The sequence below is a fragment of the Sapajus apella genome, unplaced genomic scaffold (assembly GCF_009761245.1).
Source record: "Sapajus apella isolate SASKATOON/1434 unplaced genomic scaffold, GSC_monkey_1.0 scaffold3, whole genome shotgun sequence".
Lineage (NCBI taxonomy): Eukaryota > Metazoa > Chordata > Mammalia > Primates > Cebidae > Sapajus > Sapajus apella.
This window is the reverse complement of record NW_022436943.1, coordinates 43,437,107-43,459,296: the sequence shown is the minus strand read 5'-3', so window position 1 is coordinate 43,459,296 and position 22,190 is coordinate 43,437,107. Positions and strand designations below refer to the sequence as shown.

General features: G+C 44.2%; 1 protein-coding gene across 2 annotated transcripts in view; it reads right to left on the bottom strand.

Annotated features, from left to right (window-relative positions):
• The window catches only part of DEPTOR (DEP domain containing MTOR interacting protein), a 186,819-nt gene that overhangs the window by 75,647 nt on the left and 88,982 nt on the right, over positions 1–22,190 (bottom strand). For both annotated transcript variants that reach the window (XM_032252670.1, XM_032252673.1), the window contains exon 4: positions 21,568–21,746. In XM_032252670.1, coding sequence (XP_032108561.1) covers positions 21,568–21,746 — 179 coding nt within the window. The remainder of the gene's footprint in view (positions 1–21,567; positions 21,747–22,190) is intronic.

Sequence of the window (22,190 nt, the reverse complement as noted above, 5' to 3'; positions counted from 1 at the left end):
AAGAGATAGTATGTCAACAGATCCTCAAGGGAGGAAGAGGCTGAAGTTCAGAAAAGGAAGATAGAAGTGGCAATACATAGTCTTTTTTTTAAACTGTCTTTATACATTTTCTATATTGTTCATAGCTTTAAAATTGATAGAAGATGCAGAGAAAAAAACTCACCCACTTTTTTAAAAAAAACTTTATATTTTAGAATAATTAGATTTATAGAAAAGCTGCAAAGAAGGCTAGACACGGTGGCTTACGCCTGTAATCCCAGAACTCTGGAAGGTCGAGGCAAGCAACCTCCTCACTTGAGGTCAGGAGTTTGAGATCAGCCTGGCCAACATGCTCAAATCCATCTCCACTAAAAATACAAAAAAGTAGCTGAGTGTGGTGGCGGGTGCCTGTAATCCCAGCTACTTGAGTGGCTAAGGCAGGAGAATCGCTTGAACCTGGAAGGTAGAGGTTGCAGTGAGTCAAGACGGCATTGCTGCATTCCAGCCTGGAAGACAGTGTAAGACTCTGTCTCAAAAAAATAAGTAAATAAATACAAAAATTACCTGCACGTGATACTGCGCACCTGTAACTTCAGCTACTCGGCTGCAGTAAGCTGAGATTGCACCACTGCATTTCAGCCTGGGAGACAGAGCAAGAGTCCATCTCAAAAAAAGAGAAAAAGATGCAAAGATAGCACAGATAGCTCCCTTTCGTCCTTCATCCAGCACCCCCAAATGTTAACATAACCATGGTACATGTGTTGAAGCTGAGACATTAACATTGCTATACCCATCTGCTTTTATATCTAGCTTAGAGCTATAAGGAGCTCTTTGTGCGGACACAGGAAGAAAGCTGCTCCTTAAAAGTGTATGTTTCATAAGGAAGTTTGCTTAGTTTTTTAATGAAAAAGACATTTGTCCTTGCAGCTGACAGTGCTAGCTGCCTATTCAAACCCAATCTCCCTTTCTTCCTCCTTAAGAATTTTGCTCAGGGCAGTAGATGTGCCCAGCCAAAACCTTCAGAGTCACCAACTGCCTTCCAGCATGGGGTGACCATGTGACACAGTGCTGGCCCATGAGATGTAGGATGAAATCCCTGGGACAGACGACTCTTCCCAGATAAAAAGCAAAGTCTTGCTAGGTGACACCTCTGTGCCCTTAACTCTGTCATTCCCTGTTCTTCCTGCCCAGAGTGCAGACACGAGGCCTGGAGCACACTCAGAACAACAGAGAGAGAGGGACAGTGCCTGTGTCGAAGTCTCAGTGTCAGCCTGGGATTCTAGACCTGGGGGCATCTCACTTCAGGAGGCAGAGAAACTTCACTGCTTAAACTGTCTTTACTGCACTTTCTGTTATTTGCTGCTAAACACAATCCAGATAGCATCCCAAATTCAAGTCTGGAGACATAAGATCAAAAGCTTAGGGAACAAACATGTTCTATCTACGTGAAGCCCGTATCATGTAACAAACTATGCTTGACTCAGAAGCCATGAAGCTGCTTAAACAGGAAGTCAAGCTATTGGAAGACATGCCTTCTAGCAATGTGGCTCAGACTCCCCTGCAACAGAACAGAGGAATCTTCAGTTACGTTATATTCAGTCCCTAGACCTCCACTTTTCCATTTGTGGAAAAGAAGCTATGATACATATTCTTTTATCCAAAGCAAGTGAAATTAATATGTAGAAACCAATAGCTCCTGAAAGACCGGGTCTCCAGAATGCTAATATGTCATTAATAATATTGTTCCGCTGCCAGGAAAACTCCAAAGAACTCCGCAATTAAGACAAGGAATTTCTTTTTTTTTTTTTTTTTTGAGATAGAGCCTTGCACTGTCACCCTGGCTAGAGTGCAGCATCATGATCTCAGCTCACTGCAACTTCCGCCTCTCCCTCCCAGGTTCAAGTGATTGTCCTGCCTCAGCCTCCCGAGTAGCTGGAATTACAGGTGTCCGCCATCATGCCTAGCTAATTTTTTGTATTTTTAGTAGAGATGGGGTTGCACCATTTTGGCCAGGCTGGTCTTGAACTCCTGACCTTGTGATTCGCCTGCCTTGGTTTCCCAAAATGCTAGGATTACAGGTGTGATTCACTGAGCCCAGCCTGAAGATTAGGAATTTAAGAGAATTGCCAAAATCAAGTCCAGTCTAAACAATGATAGCCAACTACATTTTTTTATTTTTTTTGAGACAGGGTCTTGCTGTGTTGCCTGGGCTGGAGCGCAGTGACACAATCACTGCTCACTGTAGCTTCAACCTTTCCAGACTCAGGCAATCCTCTTATCTCAGCCTCCTGAGTAATTGAGACTACAGGCATGCACCACCACACTTGGCTAATTATTTTGATATTTTGTAGAGGTGGTGTTTCACCATGTTGCCCAGGCTTATCTTGATTTCCTGGGCTCAAACGATTGCCTGCCTTGGCCTCCCAAAGTGCTGGGAATGCAGGCGTGAGCCACCGTGCCCATCCTACATTTTTGATGTCTGGAAATATAAAAAATCAAAGGTAAAAACAGTGGAAAGAAGACGTAGAAAATTGAAGCCGTAACTAGACCTGAATAGACTCCTCCTCCAACATAATTGGCAGTATAGAATCGTGTAAATTCAATTTGGAAGCCATACATTAGCAGTTTGGTGGACATTGTTTTGATTCTTTAGGAGAACCTAAAACAGCACAGGAATTGTTTCTCATGGAGGCCGTAGCACAGTTGTTTGGAACTTGGACTCTGGAGTCAAACACTACCGTTCTATTTCTCCTCATGCCATTTACTGTGCTTTCTTTGGATGACATCCTAATACCTTTGGGCTTTAGCTTCCTCATCAAAAACTGAGAGAAAGAAAATAGGATTGTGAAACCATGGTGCTGGGGAAGGGAGAACATTTGTTGTTACGTATGTGTCTGGTACCCACTTTATTTAGATGTCCAAATCAGGCTGTAAAAATACAGCTATCAGAAATCTGAGACAAGGAACAAAGATCACAGAGATAAGGGGCTGAAAAATGACATGCGGCCGGACCAGGTCGCTCAGGCCTGTGATCCCAGCACTTTGGGAGGCCGAGGCGGATGGGTCACCTGAGGTCAGGAGTTCGAGAGCAGCCTGGCCAACCGTCTCAACGAAAAATACAAAAATTAGCCGGCTGTCATGGTGCATGCCTGTAATCCCAGAGGCTTAGGAGTCTGAGGCAGCAGAATCGCTTGAACCTGGGAGGCGGAGGTTGCAGTGAGCCGAGATTGTGCCATTGTACTCCAGCCCGGGCAACAAGAACAAAACTCCATCTCCAAAATAAAAAAAGAAAGAAAAATGAAATGCACACTGGCCAGGACACCATGCTGCCCTCTGCTGGTGTCAAAACCATCTAGAGCTGTGTTCTCCAAGATGGTGGCCGCTAGCCACGTGAGCCTTGAAATGTGAGTCTGATTAAGTAAAATAGTAAGTAAAATACACACTAGATTTTGAAGACATAGTATAAAGAAATGTAAAGTTGCTAATTTATATTTTTCATATAGATTGTATTTTAAAATGATAATATTTTGGAGACAGCGAGTTAAAGTATATTATGAAGATTAATGTAACCTATTCCTTTTTTTTTTGCTATTCCTACTAGAAAATTTAAAATCATATATGTAGATTGTCTTGGTGGCTCCCAGCACATTTTCACTGGGTAGCAGTAGTTTAGCGGCTGACTTCCCACAAGAACAGAACAGCCAACCAACAAACAAGTTCACCCTTTCCTCGGGTACACCTTGAAAGCCATTTGCCATAGAAGATGACACTTGTCTTGAGCAAAGCAAATGATCAAGAGTTGTTGCAGTTTTTCTCACACTCTCTCCTCCATCCCATTTCCCTTATTTTGATGAGGAAGCACATTATGTTCCCATTTAATGGGAATCCCCCATTGAGGTTATGTTTTCAGCACCAAGAAGGATTTCACAGTCACAGGAGGGAGCCAATGGGACAAAACCAACACCCACCCCTTCCCTGGAGGCTTTGCCAACTGCCAATATGACCAAAACCTGGGACAGCCAGGGGAGTGGCTAAATAAAATTTAAAGATATGAATCCTGATACGCAGGCCTTTCTTGGTTGGAAGTGGGTGGAGTGAGCTCCTTGTTGGGTCAAATGTCATCACTTAGAGGAGAAAGAAAGTAATGAGAAGCTTTCTAGAAAGAGAGCAGGGCTGGGCACAGTGGCTCACACCTGTAATCCCAGCATTTTGGGAGGTAGAGATGGGTGCATCACTTGAGGTCAGGAGTTAAAGACCAGCCTGGGCAACATTGTGAAACCCTGTATCTATGAAAAATACAAACATTAGCCACACCTGTAGTCCCAGCTACTCAGGAGGCTGAGGTGGGAGAATCACTTGTGGTTGGGAGGCAGAGGTTGCAGTGAGCCAAGATTGTGCCACTGCATCCAGCCTGGGCAACAGAGCAAGACTCCATCTCAAAAGAAAAGAAAAAAAGCTAGATGAAGGGCTCTAGCCTTCAGGGCTGGGCGCCATGGCTCACGCCTGTAATCCCAGCAATTTGGGAGGCCAAGGTAAGTGGATCACAAGACCAGGAATTTAGACCAGCCTGGCCAATATGGTGAAACCCCGTCTCTATTAAAAATACAAAAAACTTTGCCGGGTGTGGTGGCACATGCTTGTAATCCCAGCTACTCTGGCGGCTGAGGCAGGAGACTTGCTTGAACCCAGGAGGCAGAGGTTGTAGTGAAGTGAGATCAAGCTATTGCACTCCAGCCTGGGTGACAGAACCAGACTCTGTCTAAAAAAAAAAAAAAAAAAAAAAAGAAAAAGAAAAAGAAAGGTTCTAGCCTTTAAAATGTTAATTTAAAAATAACCTACAGGCCAGGCGTGGTGGCTCATGCCTGTAATTCAAACACTTTGGAGGCCAAGGCGGGCAGATCACCTGAGGTCGGGAGTTCAAGACCAGCCTGACCAACATGGTGAAACCCCGAAAAATAACCTACAAATACTTTTTTGAAACATTACTCTCTAAGTGAAAACCGATTATGAACATTAATCAACACACATATTTTTCCAGTTGTAATCAGGATAGATGTATGTGAGTGTGAGTGAAACTCCTTCTTAAATTTCATCCTTATATTGTTCCGTGGTCACACTGATGAGTTTATTTATGCTCAGTTTTATTCCTGGTAGTTACTCCCTGGTATTAACATACTTGGACTTGTTTATCCATTCCTGGCCAGAGTGGGGGTGAGTCAGGATCAGGGAGAGGGAAGATAGAAAGGAGTTTTTCCAAAGAACCAGAGAGCCAAACACAAAAAATTACCCAGATGTACTATCTGAGATGAGAGTATCAGCTAACAGAAACTGAGTTAAAGTGAGCGGCTCAGAATCAAAAGCCAGAAGAGGCTAGTGGAAAAATTCTAGAGGAAGAATCATGAGAGACGGCAGTGCAGCAAGGCTGAAATGACTGAGAATAATCGTTATTTATACCTGCATAACAAGAGCCTGGGTCACAGACAGAAATCCCAACCCAAACCCCCTAGCCGCCCGGCTGCGAAGGGGCTAACCCTAGAAGCTCACCCAAGATTGACTCAAGGATCAGGGCTAGGAAAAAATAAAATGGTCTGTGGCCAGGTGCGGTGGCTCACGCCTGTAATCCCAGCACTTTGAGAGGCTGAGGCAGGCAGATCACCTGAGGTCGGGAGTTTGAAACCATCCTGACCAACATGGAGGAACCCCGTCTGTACTAAAAATACAAAACCAGCCAGGTGTGATGGTGGGTGCCTGTAATCCCAGCTATTCAGAGGTGAGGCAGGAGAATCCCTTGAATTCAGGAGGCGGAGGTTGCAGTGAGCCGAGATCGCACCATTGCACTCTAGCCTGGGTGACAAGAGCGAAACTCGACTCAAAAAAAGAAAAAAGATCTACGACGGAAAGAATGTAAACAATTCATTGCTTAAAGGAGAGCCTCTCAATTTTGGTCCCCTTATCCCTCAGCCCCTGCCTTCCATTGACTACTGTGATCTAGCTCATATTCATCAGGAACTGGAGCTTAATATAACAGCACTCCTTGATGGGGAGGAGTGAGAATGGAGCATATCAGAATCGCAGTTAGAACTCTCTGTTCCACCCATGAGATAGAGAATCCTGATATGTTCTTCTAGTAAGCCTAAGACCCCAGCCTGCAGGCGCCACTGAAAACGACCACTTAAACCCAGATGAGGATTTAAATGACCAGATAAGGCCACACTGAGCACTCAGTAGAAGACTGCACACTTTGAATATACCTCAACTACACAGAGATCTTGCACTTGTGTTTGAAGATTTCTGTGTGCTCCTGTAAAAGTGTATGCTTGGGCAAAGTGGACCACATACTGCAGGGGACACTGGGTGACAAGCTGTCAGGACTGAGGCAAGAGTGGGTAGGAACACAGGCTTCAAAAGCAAGCATAGATTGTACCTCGAGAAGTAGTTTATATACAATGGGCAATGTTTGCACTAACGTCAAGAAGGAAAGAAATATTCATAGATATGGCATTGTTTACAAAAGGAAAACCTCAAATGGGCACGGTGGTTCATTCCTGTAATTCCAGAACTTTGAGAGGCTGAGGTGGGAGGATCACTTGACCCCAGGAGTTCAAGATCAGCCTGGCAATATAGCAAGAGCCCCCTCCCTTTTTCTTTTTGAGACAGAGTCTCACTCCGTTGCCCAGGCTGAAGTGTAGTGGCCTGGTCTTGGCTCATTGCAACCTCTGCCTCCTGGGTTCAAGTGATTCTTCTGCCTCAGCCTCCCAAGTAGATGGGATTATAGGCACCTGCCACCACACCAGGCTAATTTTTATATTTTTAGTAAAGACAGGGTTTTACCATGTTGGCCGGGCTGGTCTCGAACTCCCAATCTCGTGATCCACCCACCTTGACCTCCCAAAGTGCTGGAATTACATGTGTGAGCCACTGTGCCCAGCCAAGACCCCATCTTTTTTTTTTTTTAATTTTTTTTTTTTTTTAAGTTGGGGTTTCACCATGTTGGTCTGGCTGGTCTTGAACTCCCGACCTCAGGTGATCTGACCACCTTGGCCTCCAAAGTGCTTGGATTACAGGCATGAGGCACCGCGCCCGGCCGACAAGACCCCATCTTTAAAAAGAAAAAAAAAAAAACAGAAAAAAAGAGAGATTAAAAAAAAAAAAAAAAACCCTCTGGTCTGTGTGCATAACACTCTTCTTTCAGAAGATTACATAAGATAAGGCATCCTGTATTCCTTTCATACTTCCTGAAAAGTTAAGGCTTGGTGCTGTTGTAGGTACATTTTCCTTTAACCTGAAACAACCCTATATTGTGTGCCAGCGTCTTAGCCCTCTATGAAGCAACCTGTTCCTTTCTATTTACATTACAGCAGTATTCTGGCTGTGTCTGTTTTTCCTCCTGCATTGGATTCAGCTATAATAAAAAGTAACACAGGGCCAAAGCATATGAGTGAGCACAGTGAGAAAATGCCCAGAAAGTCTGAATTGGGAAAGTAAAAAATTAGATTAGATTACGGCTGCTGCTAAGATTACACTTGAAATGTTAAATATTGAAAGTAGATTGAGAAAATACTCTACCCAGCTTTTTTTTTTTTTTTTTTTTTTCTGTTCAGAGTTTAACATTTAGGAGCTAAGAATGATTACGCCAGTTGCAAATGCCTCAATGTCGTCTTCTAAAAAAGGAGAGAGATGGTTGGGTGCGGCGGCTCATACCTTTCATTCCAATACTTTGGGAGGCCAACCCGGGCGAATGACTTGAGGTCAGAAGTTCGAGACAAGCCTGGCCAATATGGCGAAACCCCATCTCTACCAAAAATACAAAAAATTAGCTGGGCGTGGTGGCATGCACCTGTAATCCCAGCTACTTGGGAAGTTGAGGCAGGAGACTAGCTTGAACCCGGAAGGTGGAGGTTGCAGTGAGCCAAGATCTTGCCCCTGCATTCCAGCCTGGATAACAGAGTGAGACTCCATCTAATGAAAAATGAGGCTGGGGTGCAGTAGCTCATGCCTGTAATCCCAGCACTTTGGGAGGCCAAGGTGGGTAGATCACCTGAGGTCAGGAGTTTGAGACCAGTCTGGCCAACATTGGCAATACCCTGTCTCTACTAAAAATACAAAGTTAGCGGGGCATGGCGGTGAGCGCCTATAATCACAGCTACTCAGGAGGCTGAGGCAGGAGAATAACTTGAACCCAGGAGGTGGAGGTTGCAGTGAGCTGAGATCACACCATTGCACTCCAGCCCTCCAGCCGGGGTGACAGAGTAAGGCTGTCTCAAAAAAAAGAAAAGAAAGAAAATTTGAAAAGAGAGATAAAAGTATCAAGTGTATTGATTGCTGGGCTTGCTTATTCTTTTCTTTTTTCGCAGGGTGTGAGTGAGGAGAGTGGAATGACTACCTCCCTTCTCCCACTTGGTGAATCTGTCAATCAAAGGGTTCCCACACAGGGTCAAGAGGTGAGGCTGTGATGGGACTCAGCCAATAAGGATCCCTCTCTAGAACATCAGCATCTGGAGAAAGTAACTGCATATGCGGAAAACAGCTGATTCACCTGACTATGGGTGGCTGGAAGGGATTACCCTTTAGATCCCGGTTCCTGGATCCCCGGAGTTGCTTCAGTTCCTCTTCTTCAGGTTCCCTTGTTTTCAACATTTCCTTTAACTGTCAGTGGGCTCTGCCATATACTGAAAGGAAGTGATGATTGGAGCTGCTTAGATTCAAAGAAAGCCTGCTGGTATAAACGGCAGTGTTGAGCCCAGCAAAGGCCAAGTCCTCAAAGGTAAGTGGTCACGTTTGTCACTTCTTCATTCAACACATTTTTGCTGAGTAGGTTATGTGTGTGTGTGTGTGTGTGTGTGTGTGTGTGTGTGTGTGTGTATACACACATATATACATGTATCAAACCAATAGGAATACAGAGATGAACAAAAATTCTCCACCCTTAAAGCATTTACACTCCAGTTAAGGGTAAAGAAAGGCTAAGATACAGGGTACCATCTGTAAAGAAAAGTCTCCTCTATTTCTTCTTCTTGACTTGAAAGCCTTCTTCTTGGCAAGACATTAGCAAATGCATATCAAGAGAGCATGAGTAGAGGGCTGGGAGTGATGGCTCACACCTGAAATCCCACTACTTTGGGAGGGCCAGGCAGGTGGATTTCCTAAGGTCAGGAGTTCAAGACCAGCCTGACCAAATGGTGAAACCCCGTCTCTATTAAAAATACAAAAATTAGCCAGGTGTGGTGGCATGTGCCTGTAATCCCAGCTACTCTGGAGGCTGAGGCAGGAGAATCGCTTGAACCCAGTGCAATCTTGGCTCACTATACTCCAGCCTGGGCAACAAAGTGAGACCCCATCTCAAAAAAATAAATAAATAAACAGCATGAATAACAGAGTAGGAGAGCTGCGCTAGAGTCAGGGTGCTTGGGCAAGCAAGGCTAGGTTGGCTCTGACAGACGCTCTCCCAGACCAAGCTTCAGCCAGCCTCCTTTAAGCCTGCTTTTCTACTAGGCCTTCACCTTGCTGCTCCCTTCCCCTCCCCTCCACCTGCCATCCTGCCGTCTTGGCTTACCCAGCCCAGTTTTAGCAAAGAACTCTGATAAGTCAGTGTACTGACAATCCCTCACCCTTGATATCCAATCAAGTTTGTTATCTCCACCTTTCATTTCTAAGTCCTTGGCCTGCCTTGAGCAAGAATCTCCCCACCCAACGTCTCCTGTTTAGTAATTTTCCATCTACTGACTCCTCGCTGTGCTCCTTGACTCTGAATCCCCAGTTGTCCCTATATTTTCAGTTGAGCCCAATCTGTCTTCCCTATTGCAATACCCCTATTGTAATCATCTTAAAGTTTTCCCTGCCTTTCTAAAATGTGTCAATAATTTTTTTCTTTTTTTTTTTTTTTGAGACGGAGTTTCACTCTTGTTACCCAGGCTGGAGTGCAATGGCGCGATCTCGGCTCACCGCAACCTCCGTCTCCCGGGCTCAGGCAATTCTCCTGCCTCAGCCTCCTGAGTAGCTGGGATTACAGGCACATGCCACCATGCCCAGCTAATTTTTTGTATTTTTAGTAGAGACGGGGTTTCACCATGTTGACCAGGATGGTCTTGATCTCTAGACCTCGTGATCCACCCGCCTCAGCCTCCCAAAGTGCTGGGATTACAGGCGTGAGCCACCGCGCCCGGCCCAATAATTTTTTTCTTAATGCCATATAGTCTTGAGAAAGTTGCACATGATGGAGCTCACGACATGCCACCCCAAAATACGGCCACCTGGCATAAGGACTGTTCGGTACTGGTTATTTTGAGAAGCTGCAGACACAACAGTAGCTCCAAAAGTTGTCCTTTTAGAAATGTACATCTGTAAAGGAAATGTCCCTTTGTCCTTATTTTAAGTTTTTTGTTTTTTTTTTTTTAGAGACGGGATTTTGCTACGTTGCCCAGGCTGCTCTGAAACTCCTAGGCTCCGGCAATCCTCCTGCCTTGGCCTCTAAAAGCGTTAGGATTACAAGTGTGAGCCACCATGCCCAGCTGAGAAACGCCCTCTGTTAAGGTCTCTCCCTCTCTGCCCCAGGAACAGAAAGAAAGCTAAGTCACTAGAGACTTGTAATAAATGGAGAAGGTATTGAACTAAATCTGCATAACAAACTTTACATTTGTATAAGGTGCTTTTCCTGGTCCTGTGGTCTTAACTGGGTGACATCTTTTTTTCTTTGTTTCAGAGAATAATAATATTTAAGCCTGAAGTCTGAACTATACTCCCATCTTTTTTTTTTTTTTTTTTTTTTTTTTGGTACAGTCTCGCTCCATTGTCCAGGCTAGACTGCAACGGTAAGATCTCCACTCACCACAACCTATGTCTCCTGAGCTCAAGCGATTCTCTTGCCTCGACCTCTCAAGAAGCTGGGATTACAGGCACACATCACGACACCTGGCTAATTTTTGTATTTTTAGTAGAGATGGGGTTTCACCATGTTGGCCAGGCTGGTCTAGAACTCTTGGCCTCAAGTGATCTACCCACCTCAGCCTCCCAAAGTGCTGGGATTATAGGCATGAGCCACCATGCCTGATTTGAACTACTTCCTTTTTTTTTTCTTTATTCTTATGTGACTGACATGAACTAGTCTTTTGAGATCTATCCTAGAGATTTGCTCATTTCTCTGGATTTTCACCCAAAATTTTCACCCTATGTAATAATGTGTATCACAGAGAGCATAGATATTATTAAACTTCTGTTCATTTTTCTCTTGTTAATCTGTCCTTTGTTACAACAGATCCCAGGTAAGAACTCATGAAAGGTAAAGAAAAAAAAAATATTTTTCCTCCTCTATGTAATCTTGCCTTTAGCCTCAATCACCAGTATCTTCTTTTTCATTTCTTTTTTTATTAAGAGACAGGATCTCACTATGTTGCCCAGGCCGGTCTCGAACCCCTGTACTCAGGCAATCGTCCCCCCCTCAGCCTCCCAAAGTGCTGGTAAAGTAATTAAGGTAAAAGGAAAGGGGAAACAAGGGAAGAAGAAACGGAAGGAAGAAAAAGAAGGTACTAACTGGGTGTAGTGGCTAATGCCTGTAATCAATTACCTTAATTACTGGAGAGAGCTAGTTAATTCCTGCCTAGATGTGACCTCTAGCCTCCTTTGCTGCAGATCCCAAATTCTCTCTTCATGGCCAGCAGAGCAATGTCTCTGCTACTGCCTTTCTACTGAAGGATGAGATAATCACAGCTACTCTCAAGCAACTGGGAGGATTAACAAGATAATGTATGTAAAACTGCTTTGTATATGGCTCAGTGTTATATAAATACATTTTTAAAACAAAAGAAAAAGAAAGAGGGCTTTAGTGTTGAAATGGTTGGAGAGCTCTGACTAAAGTTCTAAAAGGGGAAATTATCCACCCAGACACAGCAGCAGTAGCCTGGCAGGCCAGGGTCAGCTGCTGCAGCTGTGAGCAATTTACCCACGTGATTCTCTGGTTTCCATCTCCCTCCATTTAAGGCTGCGAAAATAGCTGGATGGCTACTAAGGCAGCTGAGAAAGATAGCTTGTGTGAGTGAAGAAGTGTGTTCAGGCCCTGTGCAGTGGTTTATGCCTGTAATCCCGGCAGCTTGGGAGGCAAAAACTGGAGGATCACTTGAGCCCAGGAGTTCAAGACCAAGCTGGAAAGTTGGCAACACCACCCCACTACGAAAAATACAAAAATGCCGGGCATGGTGGCTCACGCCTGTAATCCCAGCACTTTGGGAAGCCAAGGTGGGCGGATCATAAGGTCAGGAGATCGAGACCATACCATAAAACCCGTCTCAACTAAAAAAAAATACAAAACATTAGCCAGGCAGGGTGGCGTGTGCCTGTAATCCCAGCTACTCAGGAGGCTGAGGCAGGAGAATCGCTTGAAGCTGGGAAGCAAAGATTGCAGTGAGCAGAGATTGCACCACTCCACTCCAGCCTGGGTGATAGAGTGAGACTCTGTCTCAAAAAAAAAAAAAAGAAAAATACAAAAATTAGCCAGTGTGGTAGTGAACACCTATAGCCCCAGCCACTCAGGAGCTGAGGTGGGAGGACCGCCTTAGCCTAGGAGGTTGAGGCTGTGGCGAGCCGTGATCATGTTACTGCACTCCAGCCTGGTCAATGGAGCCAGACCCTGTTTCAAGAAAAAGAAATGTGTTCATCCCATTTGCAAAGGTTACCCAAAACTCTCCGAGTCCCTGCTCATTGTTTCAGGAAAGAATTTGTAGATTTCCCAGGTTAATAATTTTTATAGTTTAAATATCTGCCAGGCTGTGTCAGCTGATGCAATAGAAGTTGAGGATTTTTTTTCTAGTGGGGCCTGCAGTCAGCATCTCATCTCCTTTAGCGGATAAGAGCACAGACTCTGAAGCTACACCGCCTTGATTTCAATCTCGAATCTACCACTCATTAGCTCTTATCTTCAGCATGTTACTTTTTTTTTTTTTTTTTTTGGAGACAGAGTTTTGCTCTGTCACCCAGGCTAGAGTGCAGTGGCACAATCTCAGCTCACTAAAACCTCCGCCTCCTGGGTTCAAGCAAGTCTCCTGCCTCAGCCTCCTGAGTAGCTGGGACTACAGGCGCATGCCACCATGCCTGGCTAATTTTTGTATTTTCAGTAGAGACAGGGTTTCACTGTGTTGCTTAAGCTGGTCTTCAACTCTCGACCTCAAGTGATCTGCCTGCCTCAGCCTCCCAAAGTGCTAGGATTACAGGCGTGAGCCACCATGTTCAGCCTTCAGCATGTTACTTAGCCTCATCTCAAAAATGAGAATGATTGTAATACCTAACTCAGAGTTACTAAAGGAAATACATAACTTAGAACAGCGGCTGGAATGTAGGAAGAGCTCTATATATTTCACCTATAATTTAGAGTATATCAGATCATGTACAAGAGCTAGCATTTGAGGGCCATAAGACGTAGATGCTGTGTTTAAAACTTCTGCAAAGTGCAATGATTTAATTCTTCCAACAATTGTGGGCAGGAAAGAGTTACCATAACAGCCCCAATACAGAAGGGCCGGCTTACGGGGCTAGCCCATGGCTAGCATCTGGGAACTTGGCTTTTGGAAGGTTCCCAAGTCACTAACTGATAAGGACCTTGCCCACCTGGTGCACTGAATTGTGTTGTATCGGCCTGCCTGGACTCTTTGTACAAACAGTGTGATTTATGGAGATTACTTGCCTTCCTTCTGAGAGTCTGGAATGCTGGCAGTTGTGGCTGGCTGAGCAAGCAGAGCGTACTTAAGAGAAAAGCCCCCAGTAAAAATCTTTGGCTCTGCAGCTCATCATGGTATTAGGGCTCAGAAATGGATACCCCAAAATACGGCAGTTTGATATACTATCTGACCTTCTCCCTAGCTTCTGTCCCTCAATCCTGTGTCCCCCAAAGCACTGGATAAAGTTCCCTGAACTTCCTTATCTGCCTAAGTCTGGACCCACCAAAGAAGAAAACAATTTACTCCTGGTTCCTTCCCTGAGTTTTCATTAACTGAACTCAGATGGCGGGAAGAAAGACTGAAGTCTGTCAACAAACCTGGACGGACTTTAGTCACAAACCATGGTCTGCTCTGCTGACCCAACGGAGTTTGTAGGAGGCTGTTGTATATTCTTCAAGCCCATTGAATTCTCCTAAAAATCATTCACACTTCCCCATCTCCCTTTCTTCTAAGAAGTAGGATAGATAGCATCTGTACCCTATTTAGATATTACATAATCACTCTGGTTCTCCCTGTGTACATACTAATAAATTGGTTTGCCTTTTCTCCATTTAATCTACCTTTTATGAGTTGATTTTTCAGCCAACCTTCAGACGGCAAAGGGGATGTTTTCCCCTGGCCTCTGCAAGGGTTCCCTGGGGGGTGATATTGCACACGTGTTACTGCATTTCATGGCTAGAGGAGGCAGTCTCTTTAAGAAGGAAGAATAGGCCGGGCGTGATGGCTCACGCCTGTAATCCCAGCAGGGATTACTTTGGGAGGCCGAGGCAGGCGGATCATGAGGTCAGGGGATCAAGACCATCCTGGCCAACATAATGAAACCCCATTTCTACTAAGAACAAAAAAATTAGCTGGGTGTGGTGGTGCATACCTGTAATCTCAACTACCAGGGAGGCTGATGCAGGAGAATCACTTGAACCAGGGAGTTGGAGGTTGCAGTGGGCCAAGACTGTGCCATTGTACTCCAGCCTGGTGGCAGAGCAAGACTTCTCAAACAAACAAACAAAAAAAAAAAAAAAGGAAGAAGAAGAAGGAAGAACACAGGAACCTGTGCTTGGATTTCTCCACACTCTACCCGATGTGCCCTTTTCTCTTGCTGACCCTGCTGTGTATCCTTTCACTGTAATAAATCCTAGCCGCAAAAACAACTACACATTGAACCCTTCTTTCTAGTACAGCAGGGAACGTGTGGATGTTCACAGGTCTCTGAAAAAACAAACTCTCAAAGGTGTGTCATGTAACTCTAATTTTATGGTTTCAAAATATGAGGAAGGGGAAAGTTACAAGATGCAGTTGTGGCCACTCAGTGGGTGAAAAAGCTGCATCTAAATCCAACCTGTCTCCGTCCAAAGACTGTGTTCATTCCATTGCGCCAGGCAGCTGTATCCGGTCACACACGTCCCAGGTCAAGGCAAGCTTCTTTCCAAGACACAACACCTACTAGCTATGGGATAGCTATGCAACTTGAGAAAATCTCTTAAAGGATTTGAAGCCCAGATTTCTTCACTGTAAAACTGCAATACTGCTACTAATGCCACGAAATTGCTATGAGGATTTAGTAAGTACAACATACAAAGCGTAAGTGTGAAGCACATACATATTACCTATACAGTATATCAAGATCTGTAAAGTATTTAGCCTAATGCCTTTATAGATGGTACACATCTATAAATTAAAAAGCTAGATAAATATGTAAAGATGTGGTCAACATATAGACATGTGTATAAATATGTACATATACATGCACATATATATCCACATAAATACACATGTATGTTTATTACTCATCCAACAATTTCTGCCTGAAGTAAAGTACGCCCATCACCATTCATAAATGAAGCTAGTTAGAATTTCATATGCCTGATTTTTACACCTACTGGTTTCAAAATAGGGAACCACTTTTATCCAGAAACCTTCCGCTCAAAGCCTAAAGGCTGACTTTCTTTAATGTTTAACCTATGAAATTAATTACTAGCCAGACAATTCAAAGCTTTGCTCAAGAGACTGTTGCTTACCATGAGCTCTAACACACACAGGTATGGTGGTCGTATTTTCATAACTCCAAGTTACAGCCAGTGACCTAGCAATGAATGACTGTGCTGGCGAACTGAAACTCCCTCAGAAACCCCAGCTTCTATGTAGAATATTCAGTCCTCCTACAACCGTGGAAGCATACTTCTGTGGTTAAGATATCTTATCAAAAATGCCTTTATTTTGTCCTTTACATTGCACCTTTATGGTGTTTCTGTTTATAGCATTACGAAGTTACACTGTAATTGAAGCATAATTATTCATCCCTTGGAATTCATTTGGAAACCATTCACAGCATCCTCTATCTTCTTTCTAAAGCCAAGGATATGCACTGTGAGTCAGTACATCATAGTATAAGAGGCTGGTTTTCTCCTAGAAGTTGATATCATCTGACTTTTTTTTTTTTTAGATGGAGTCTCGCTCTGTCGCCCAGGCTGGAGTGTAGTGGTGTGATCTTGGCTCGCTGCAACCTCTGCCTCCAGCGATTCTCCCTGCCTCAGCCTCCTGAGTAGCTGGGATTACAGGCATCTGCCACCATGCCCAGATAATTTTTGATTTTTTTTTTGTTTGTTTGTTTGAGACGGAGTTTCACTCATGTTACCCAGGCTGGAGTGCAATGGCGCGATCTCGGCTCACCGCAACCTCCGCCTTCTGGGTTCAGGCAATTCTCCTGCCTCAGCCTCCTGAGTAGCTGGGATTACAGGCACGTACCACCATGCCCAGCTAATTTTTTGTATTTTTTAGTAGAGATGGGGTTTCACCATGTTGACCAGGATGGTCTCGATCTCTTGACCTGGTGACCCACCCGCCTTGGCCTCCCAAAGTGCTGGGATTACAGGCTTGAGCCACCGCGCCCGGCAATTTTTGATTTTTTTAATAGAGATGGGATTTTGCCACATTGGCCAGTTGCTGAGCCACTGTGCCTAGCCTCATCTAACTATTTTCTGTGTAGAGCAAAGATATGAAAGAACCAACTATAACCCAAACCTATCATTTTTCACTGGGGAAAACCCCAGTCATCCCACCCAATTTCAAGGTCACACTTATTAGCAGTAATGTTCATTTGGACGTTATTAACTGAGTGGCCTCAGACAAATGATTTATCCTACTGGTGCCTTCACCTCCTGATTTGTAAGATGGAGATAATAAGAATGCTGTCCCTATAGTATTGTTCATCTAAACATTTGTTAAGAAGGTAGCCCTCAGACCAAGCACGGTGGCTCACGCCTGTAATCTCAGCACTCTGGGAGACCAACGCAGGTGGATCACTTGAGGTCAGGAGTTCAAGACCAGCCTGGCTAGCATGGGAAAACCCCATCTCTACTAAAAATACAAAAATTAGTTGGGCATGGTGGTATGTGCCTGTAGCCCCAGCTACTTAGGAGGCTAAGAAAGGAGAATCCCTTGAACCTGGGAGATGGAGGTTGCAGTGAGCCAAGATCGAGCCATTTTACTCCAGCCTGGCCAACAGAGTGAGACTCTGCCTCAAAATAAATAAATAAATAAATAAAAGAAGGTAGCTCTCATATTAATGTTCTTATCACAATACTTTTTTAAAAAAAGAATATCAGCTGGGCGCAGTGGCTTACGCCTATAATCCCAGCACTTTGGGAGGCCAAAATGGGTGGATCACGAGGTCAAGAGATTGAGACCATCCTGGCTAACACTGTGAAACTCCATCTCTACTAAAAATACCAAAAAATTAGCCGGGGGTGGTGGCATGCACCTGAAGTCCCAGATCCTAGGGAGGCTGAGGCAGGAGGATCACTTGAACCCGGGAGGCAGAGGTTGCAGTGAGCCAAGATCATGCCACTGTACTCCAGCCTGAGTGATAGAGCAAGTCTCTGTCTCAAAAAATTTATAAAAGGATATCTACCTCATAGTTTATTAAGTTAATAAGGGTAAAAGGATTAGCACAGTGCCTGGCACATAGTATAAAATAAATAAATGAAATAGACAGCACATCTTCTACTGTTCTCTAATTGCTTCTGCAATCTCATAGTCCTGACAATACTATGAACTGTTTAAGGTCAGGGACCACACCAGCACTGTGCATTCCTGTCCGTCTTCCGTTCCTCAGTGAACTTAAAGCAGAGCTAGACATGTTAGGTCACCAGCAGACAGCTGTGCGTCCAACTGTGGCAGAACTGCACGGGAGAAAGCAGCCTGCAATACAGTGTCACTCATGCTAAGCAATGTCTTTAGATCCATGGCTGCCTAAATATTTGACCCCAATGCACAATAACAAATAATTTTTAGGTTGTAACCCAATATACACCTGCATATGCCCCTATGTTTTATAGTATATCTCTAAATGAAATAAAAGTTTTGTAAAACAATACTTATTCTGTTCTTTTTTTTTTTTTTTGAGATGGAGTCTCGCCCTGTCACCCAGGCTGGAGTGCAGCAGCACAATCTTGGCTCACCGCAACCTCCACCTCCCAGGTTCAAGCAATTCTCTTGCCTCAGCCTCCTGAGTAGCTGGGACTACAGGCACATGCCACTATGCCTGGCTAATTTTTTGTATTTTTAGTACAGATGGGGTTTCACCATTTTGACCAGGCTGCTCTCGAACTCCTGACCTCAGGTGATCTGCCTGCCTCAGCTTCCCAAAGTGATGGGATTACAAGCGTGAGCTACTGCACCCTACCAACTTAATCTATTCTTACTACATAAAATATGCTCTGATCTTTTCTAATCTAGTTAAATCTAGTCCAGTGATTCTCAAACTTAATTGTGCATTTAAATCACTTGGGGATCTTAGCACTTGGATTCAGCAGGATTTAGGTATGGTCAGAGATTCTGCATGTCTGTCATGCTCCCAGGTGACACTGCTGGTCTCATGGACCATACTTTGAGTAGTAAGAGCCTCATCTAATCTATTTAAAGTTCTGAACCCTTGGGCTAAAAGTCTTAGGCTGGGTGGGAAAGTGTAGGGGAGGGTGCTTTCAGCATGAAAGACTCATACTGACTTTCATACTAAGACTGAAATGCCTGCGGGGTTCCCAGCCCTTTCCTCATGTCTCAAGCCTACACCTTGCAACTATATTCATTAAATTGATGAAGCACTTACTATGGGCAGGATACTGAACCAAGTACTTTAGATCCAACCCAGTTACTTCTATAGCCACCCTATGAGGTTATCCCCATTTTACAGATGAGAGAAGGTAAGTGTCTAATAACTAGTGAAGCTGGGCTCCAGAGGCTATGATCTCACGAGAGCAAGCCTCCAAGATGGCTCCAGCGATCCCTGCCTCATGGTATTTGTGTCTTGTGTAGCCTCTTCCACACTGAATAAGACTGACCTTGTCACCAACAGATTATTGAGGAAATGAGAGTGTGTGGCTTCCAAGGCTCAGTTAGAAAATAACATTGTGGCAACCGTCTTTCACTCTCTTGGGTCACTGTCTCTGGAAGAAGCCAGGTTGCCATGTCATAAGAATTCTCAAGCAGTCTTATGAAGAAGTCCCTATAGCAATGGATTGAAGACTCCTGCCAACAGCCAGTGCCAACTTGTTAGGCAACAAGTGAGCCCTGTGGAAGTGAGTGCACCAGCCTATCAAATCTTCAGATGACTGTAGTTCCGGCCAACATCTTGACCGCAACCTCATGAGTGACGCCAAGCCAGAACAACCCAGCTAGGCTTCTCTCAAATTCTCAACCCACAGAAACTACGTGAAATAACAAATTGGATTGTTCTGCAACATTATGTTTTGGGGTAATTTGTTATGCAGGAAAAGATAACTATACTTGTCCCTCAGTATCCATGGGGGATTGGTTCTAGGACCTCCTTCGGATACCAAAATCCAAGGATGCTCAAGTCCCTGATATAAAATGGTGTAGTATTTTGCATGTGATGGGACTCAGAAAACAATACCCCAGAATGAAGTTCTCAGAAGCAGCCTCAAAAACAAATGTTTCTCTGACTTTGTCCTGCCCTCCTGTCTCTCGGTCCCATTTCCCCACAAGGCTAGCCATAAAAACTGGGATCTCTCTTCCCTAATGTGTGTCAGAAACCAGAACCCCATTTCCTCAAAGCCAGTCATGAAATCTTAAACTATTACCCTAACTTTCCCTCTGCCTTTCTGTGTCAAAACAGGCCATAAAGAAATTGTCTTACCTACATTGTTTAACTGTAGGTCATGAGACTCCCATTCCAAGCTGACTGCAGTGGCTTATACCTGTAATCCCAGCACTTTGGGGGGCTGAGGCAGGTGGATCACTTGAGGTCAGGAGTTCGAGACCAGCCTGGCCAATATGGTGAAACCCTGTCTGTTCTAAAAAATACAAAAATTAGCTGGGTGTTGTGGTGCCTGTCTGTAATCCCAGCTACTCAGTAGGCTGAGGCAGGCGTATCACTTGAATCTGGGAGGTGGAGGTTGTAGTGAGCCAAGATCACACCACCGTACTCTAGCCTGGGTGACAGAGAGAGACACCATCCTCACACCCAGAAGGAATGAATGCTGCATAGAGGCCAAAAAGAATCTATACAGATCAGTCTTGTTGGGCTTCTCTACTCAGTCCACTAACTTTAGATCACACCCTTTTTGTCCAATCATATTTCTACACAACTGTCCATACTCTGTTGAACCTAAGCATAACGATGGGCAATTTTCCCCGTATCTTTGGGTTTTCATTCTGAAGGCTCCCATACATGATAATGAATTTGTATGCCTTTTTGCCTATTAATCCGCCTCTTGGGCCAGGCATGGTGATTCATGCTTGTAATGGCAGCTCTTTGGGAGGCCGAGGTGGGTGCATCACTTGAGGCCAGGAGTTAAGAGGCCAGTCTGGCCAACATGGCAAATCTCTCCCCTAAAAATGCAAAAATTAGTAGGGCATGGTAGCTGGTGGTGTGCGCCTGTAATCCCACTGTAATTCCAGCTACTCAGGAGGCTGAGGCATGAGAATTGCTTGAACCCGGGAGGTGAAGGTTGCAGTGAGCTGAGATTGTGCCTCTGCAGTCCAGCCCGGGCAATGGAGGGAGACTCTCTTAAACAAAACAAAACAAATCTGCCTCTTGTCAGTGATTTTCAGCAGACCTTCAGAGGGCAAAGCAGAAAGTGTTCTCTTGGTCCTTACACATAAAACCTATGCATATCCTTTTGTATACTTCAGATGACCTCTAGATTACTTATAATACACAATACAACGTAAATGCTGTGTAAGTAGTTGCTATATTGTACTGTTTAGGGAATAATGATGAGAAAAAATGTCTATACGTGTGCAGTTTGGACACAATTTTTTCCCAAAGACTTTAAATTTGTGGTTGGTTAAATATACAGATGCAGAACCCACAGATACAGAGGGCTGACTGTAAAACACTTCTTAACCAATAACTCACATTGCATCATTATGATTCAGCCCTAAAAGGAAAGTGACACTTATATGAAGGCTCTTTGGATTAATTCTGATGTGGCAGCTTACATCAAGGTTCAGGAAATGTTCATTTTCCTCTAACAACCAACCTTCTGGGAGACACCTATTCCCAAGTCTGTGTTATATGTGATTTCCTGATTTGCTTTAGCCAGTTAGATACAGAGCTGTGGTGTTACATTATATCCAAGCAGCAGCTTTTGGAGATGCTATAAGAATCTGCCTGCCCTTTTTAGCAACTGCAGTCATCTGTAAAAACAACGCATCACAGACAGTGGTTATTCCTTTAGTCTGTGTCCCAGAATGGGAAGGCATGGAGCACAGACCTGAATTTGACCCCCAGCTTGGAGACAAGCTGAGCATAAGCAGAGGTGCAGCTGACTTACAGATTCATGAGTGAGAAATAAGTGCTTGCTGTTGTAAGACACAAGATTTGGGGCTGTTTGTTACTGCAGCAAAACCTGCCCGATACACTCACCATGCTGGATGATGCCATGGTCCATAAGCCGGTGGCAAAGCTGCTCTGCCTCTTTCCTCGTAGTGGCCTCACCTTCTTGAACCAGCCAGTCCAGGAATTCAGATGCCATGAAGGTACGCTCATACTTGACCCCTTCTTCCTCCCTGGGCTGGAGAAGTGTGTTTTCAGGGCTCATCAGCCTAGAAATTTAAAAAAAAAGGAAAAGAAAAATAAACAAACCTACACAAAAGGAAACCAGCTCATTTGAAATCATAGACTTCTGTGAAGCACCACAGCGAAGTTGTCAGACAGACAGATGCAGCTGTCAGGTGCCACCACACGTGCAATTTCTAAGAGGAGGATCTGCTTCAGAAGTAAACAAGATGCATTTTCTCCTAGTAATTAGAAAAAAAAAAAAAAAAACTGGAAATACAATCCAAAACTCTACGATTAGCAGACTGCATTCAAGTTGGCAATCTTGAAAAGCAGTTACAACTGACTGACCCTGTTCTACTCTACTTTTCTGAAAAGGCTAGTATTTCTTTCCTAATGGCATTATTTCACTTCTGTGCTAAGAAGAAGACTAGTGCTGTGAACTGAGTGTTTGTGTCCCCGCTAATTTTTTTTTTTTTTTTTTTTTTTTT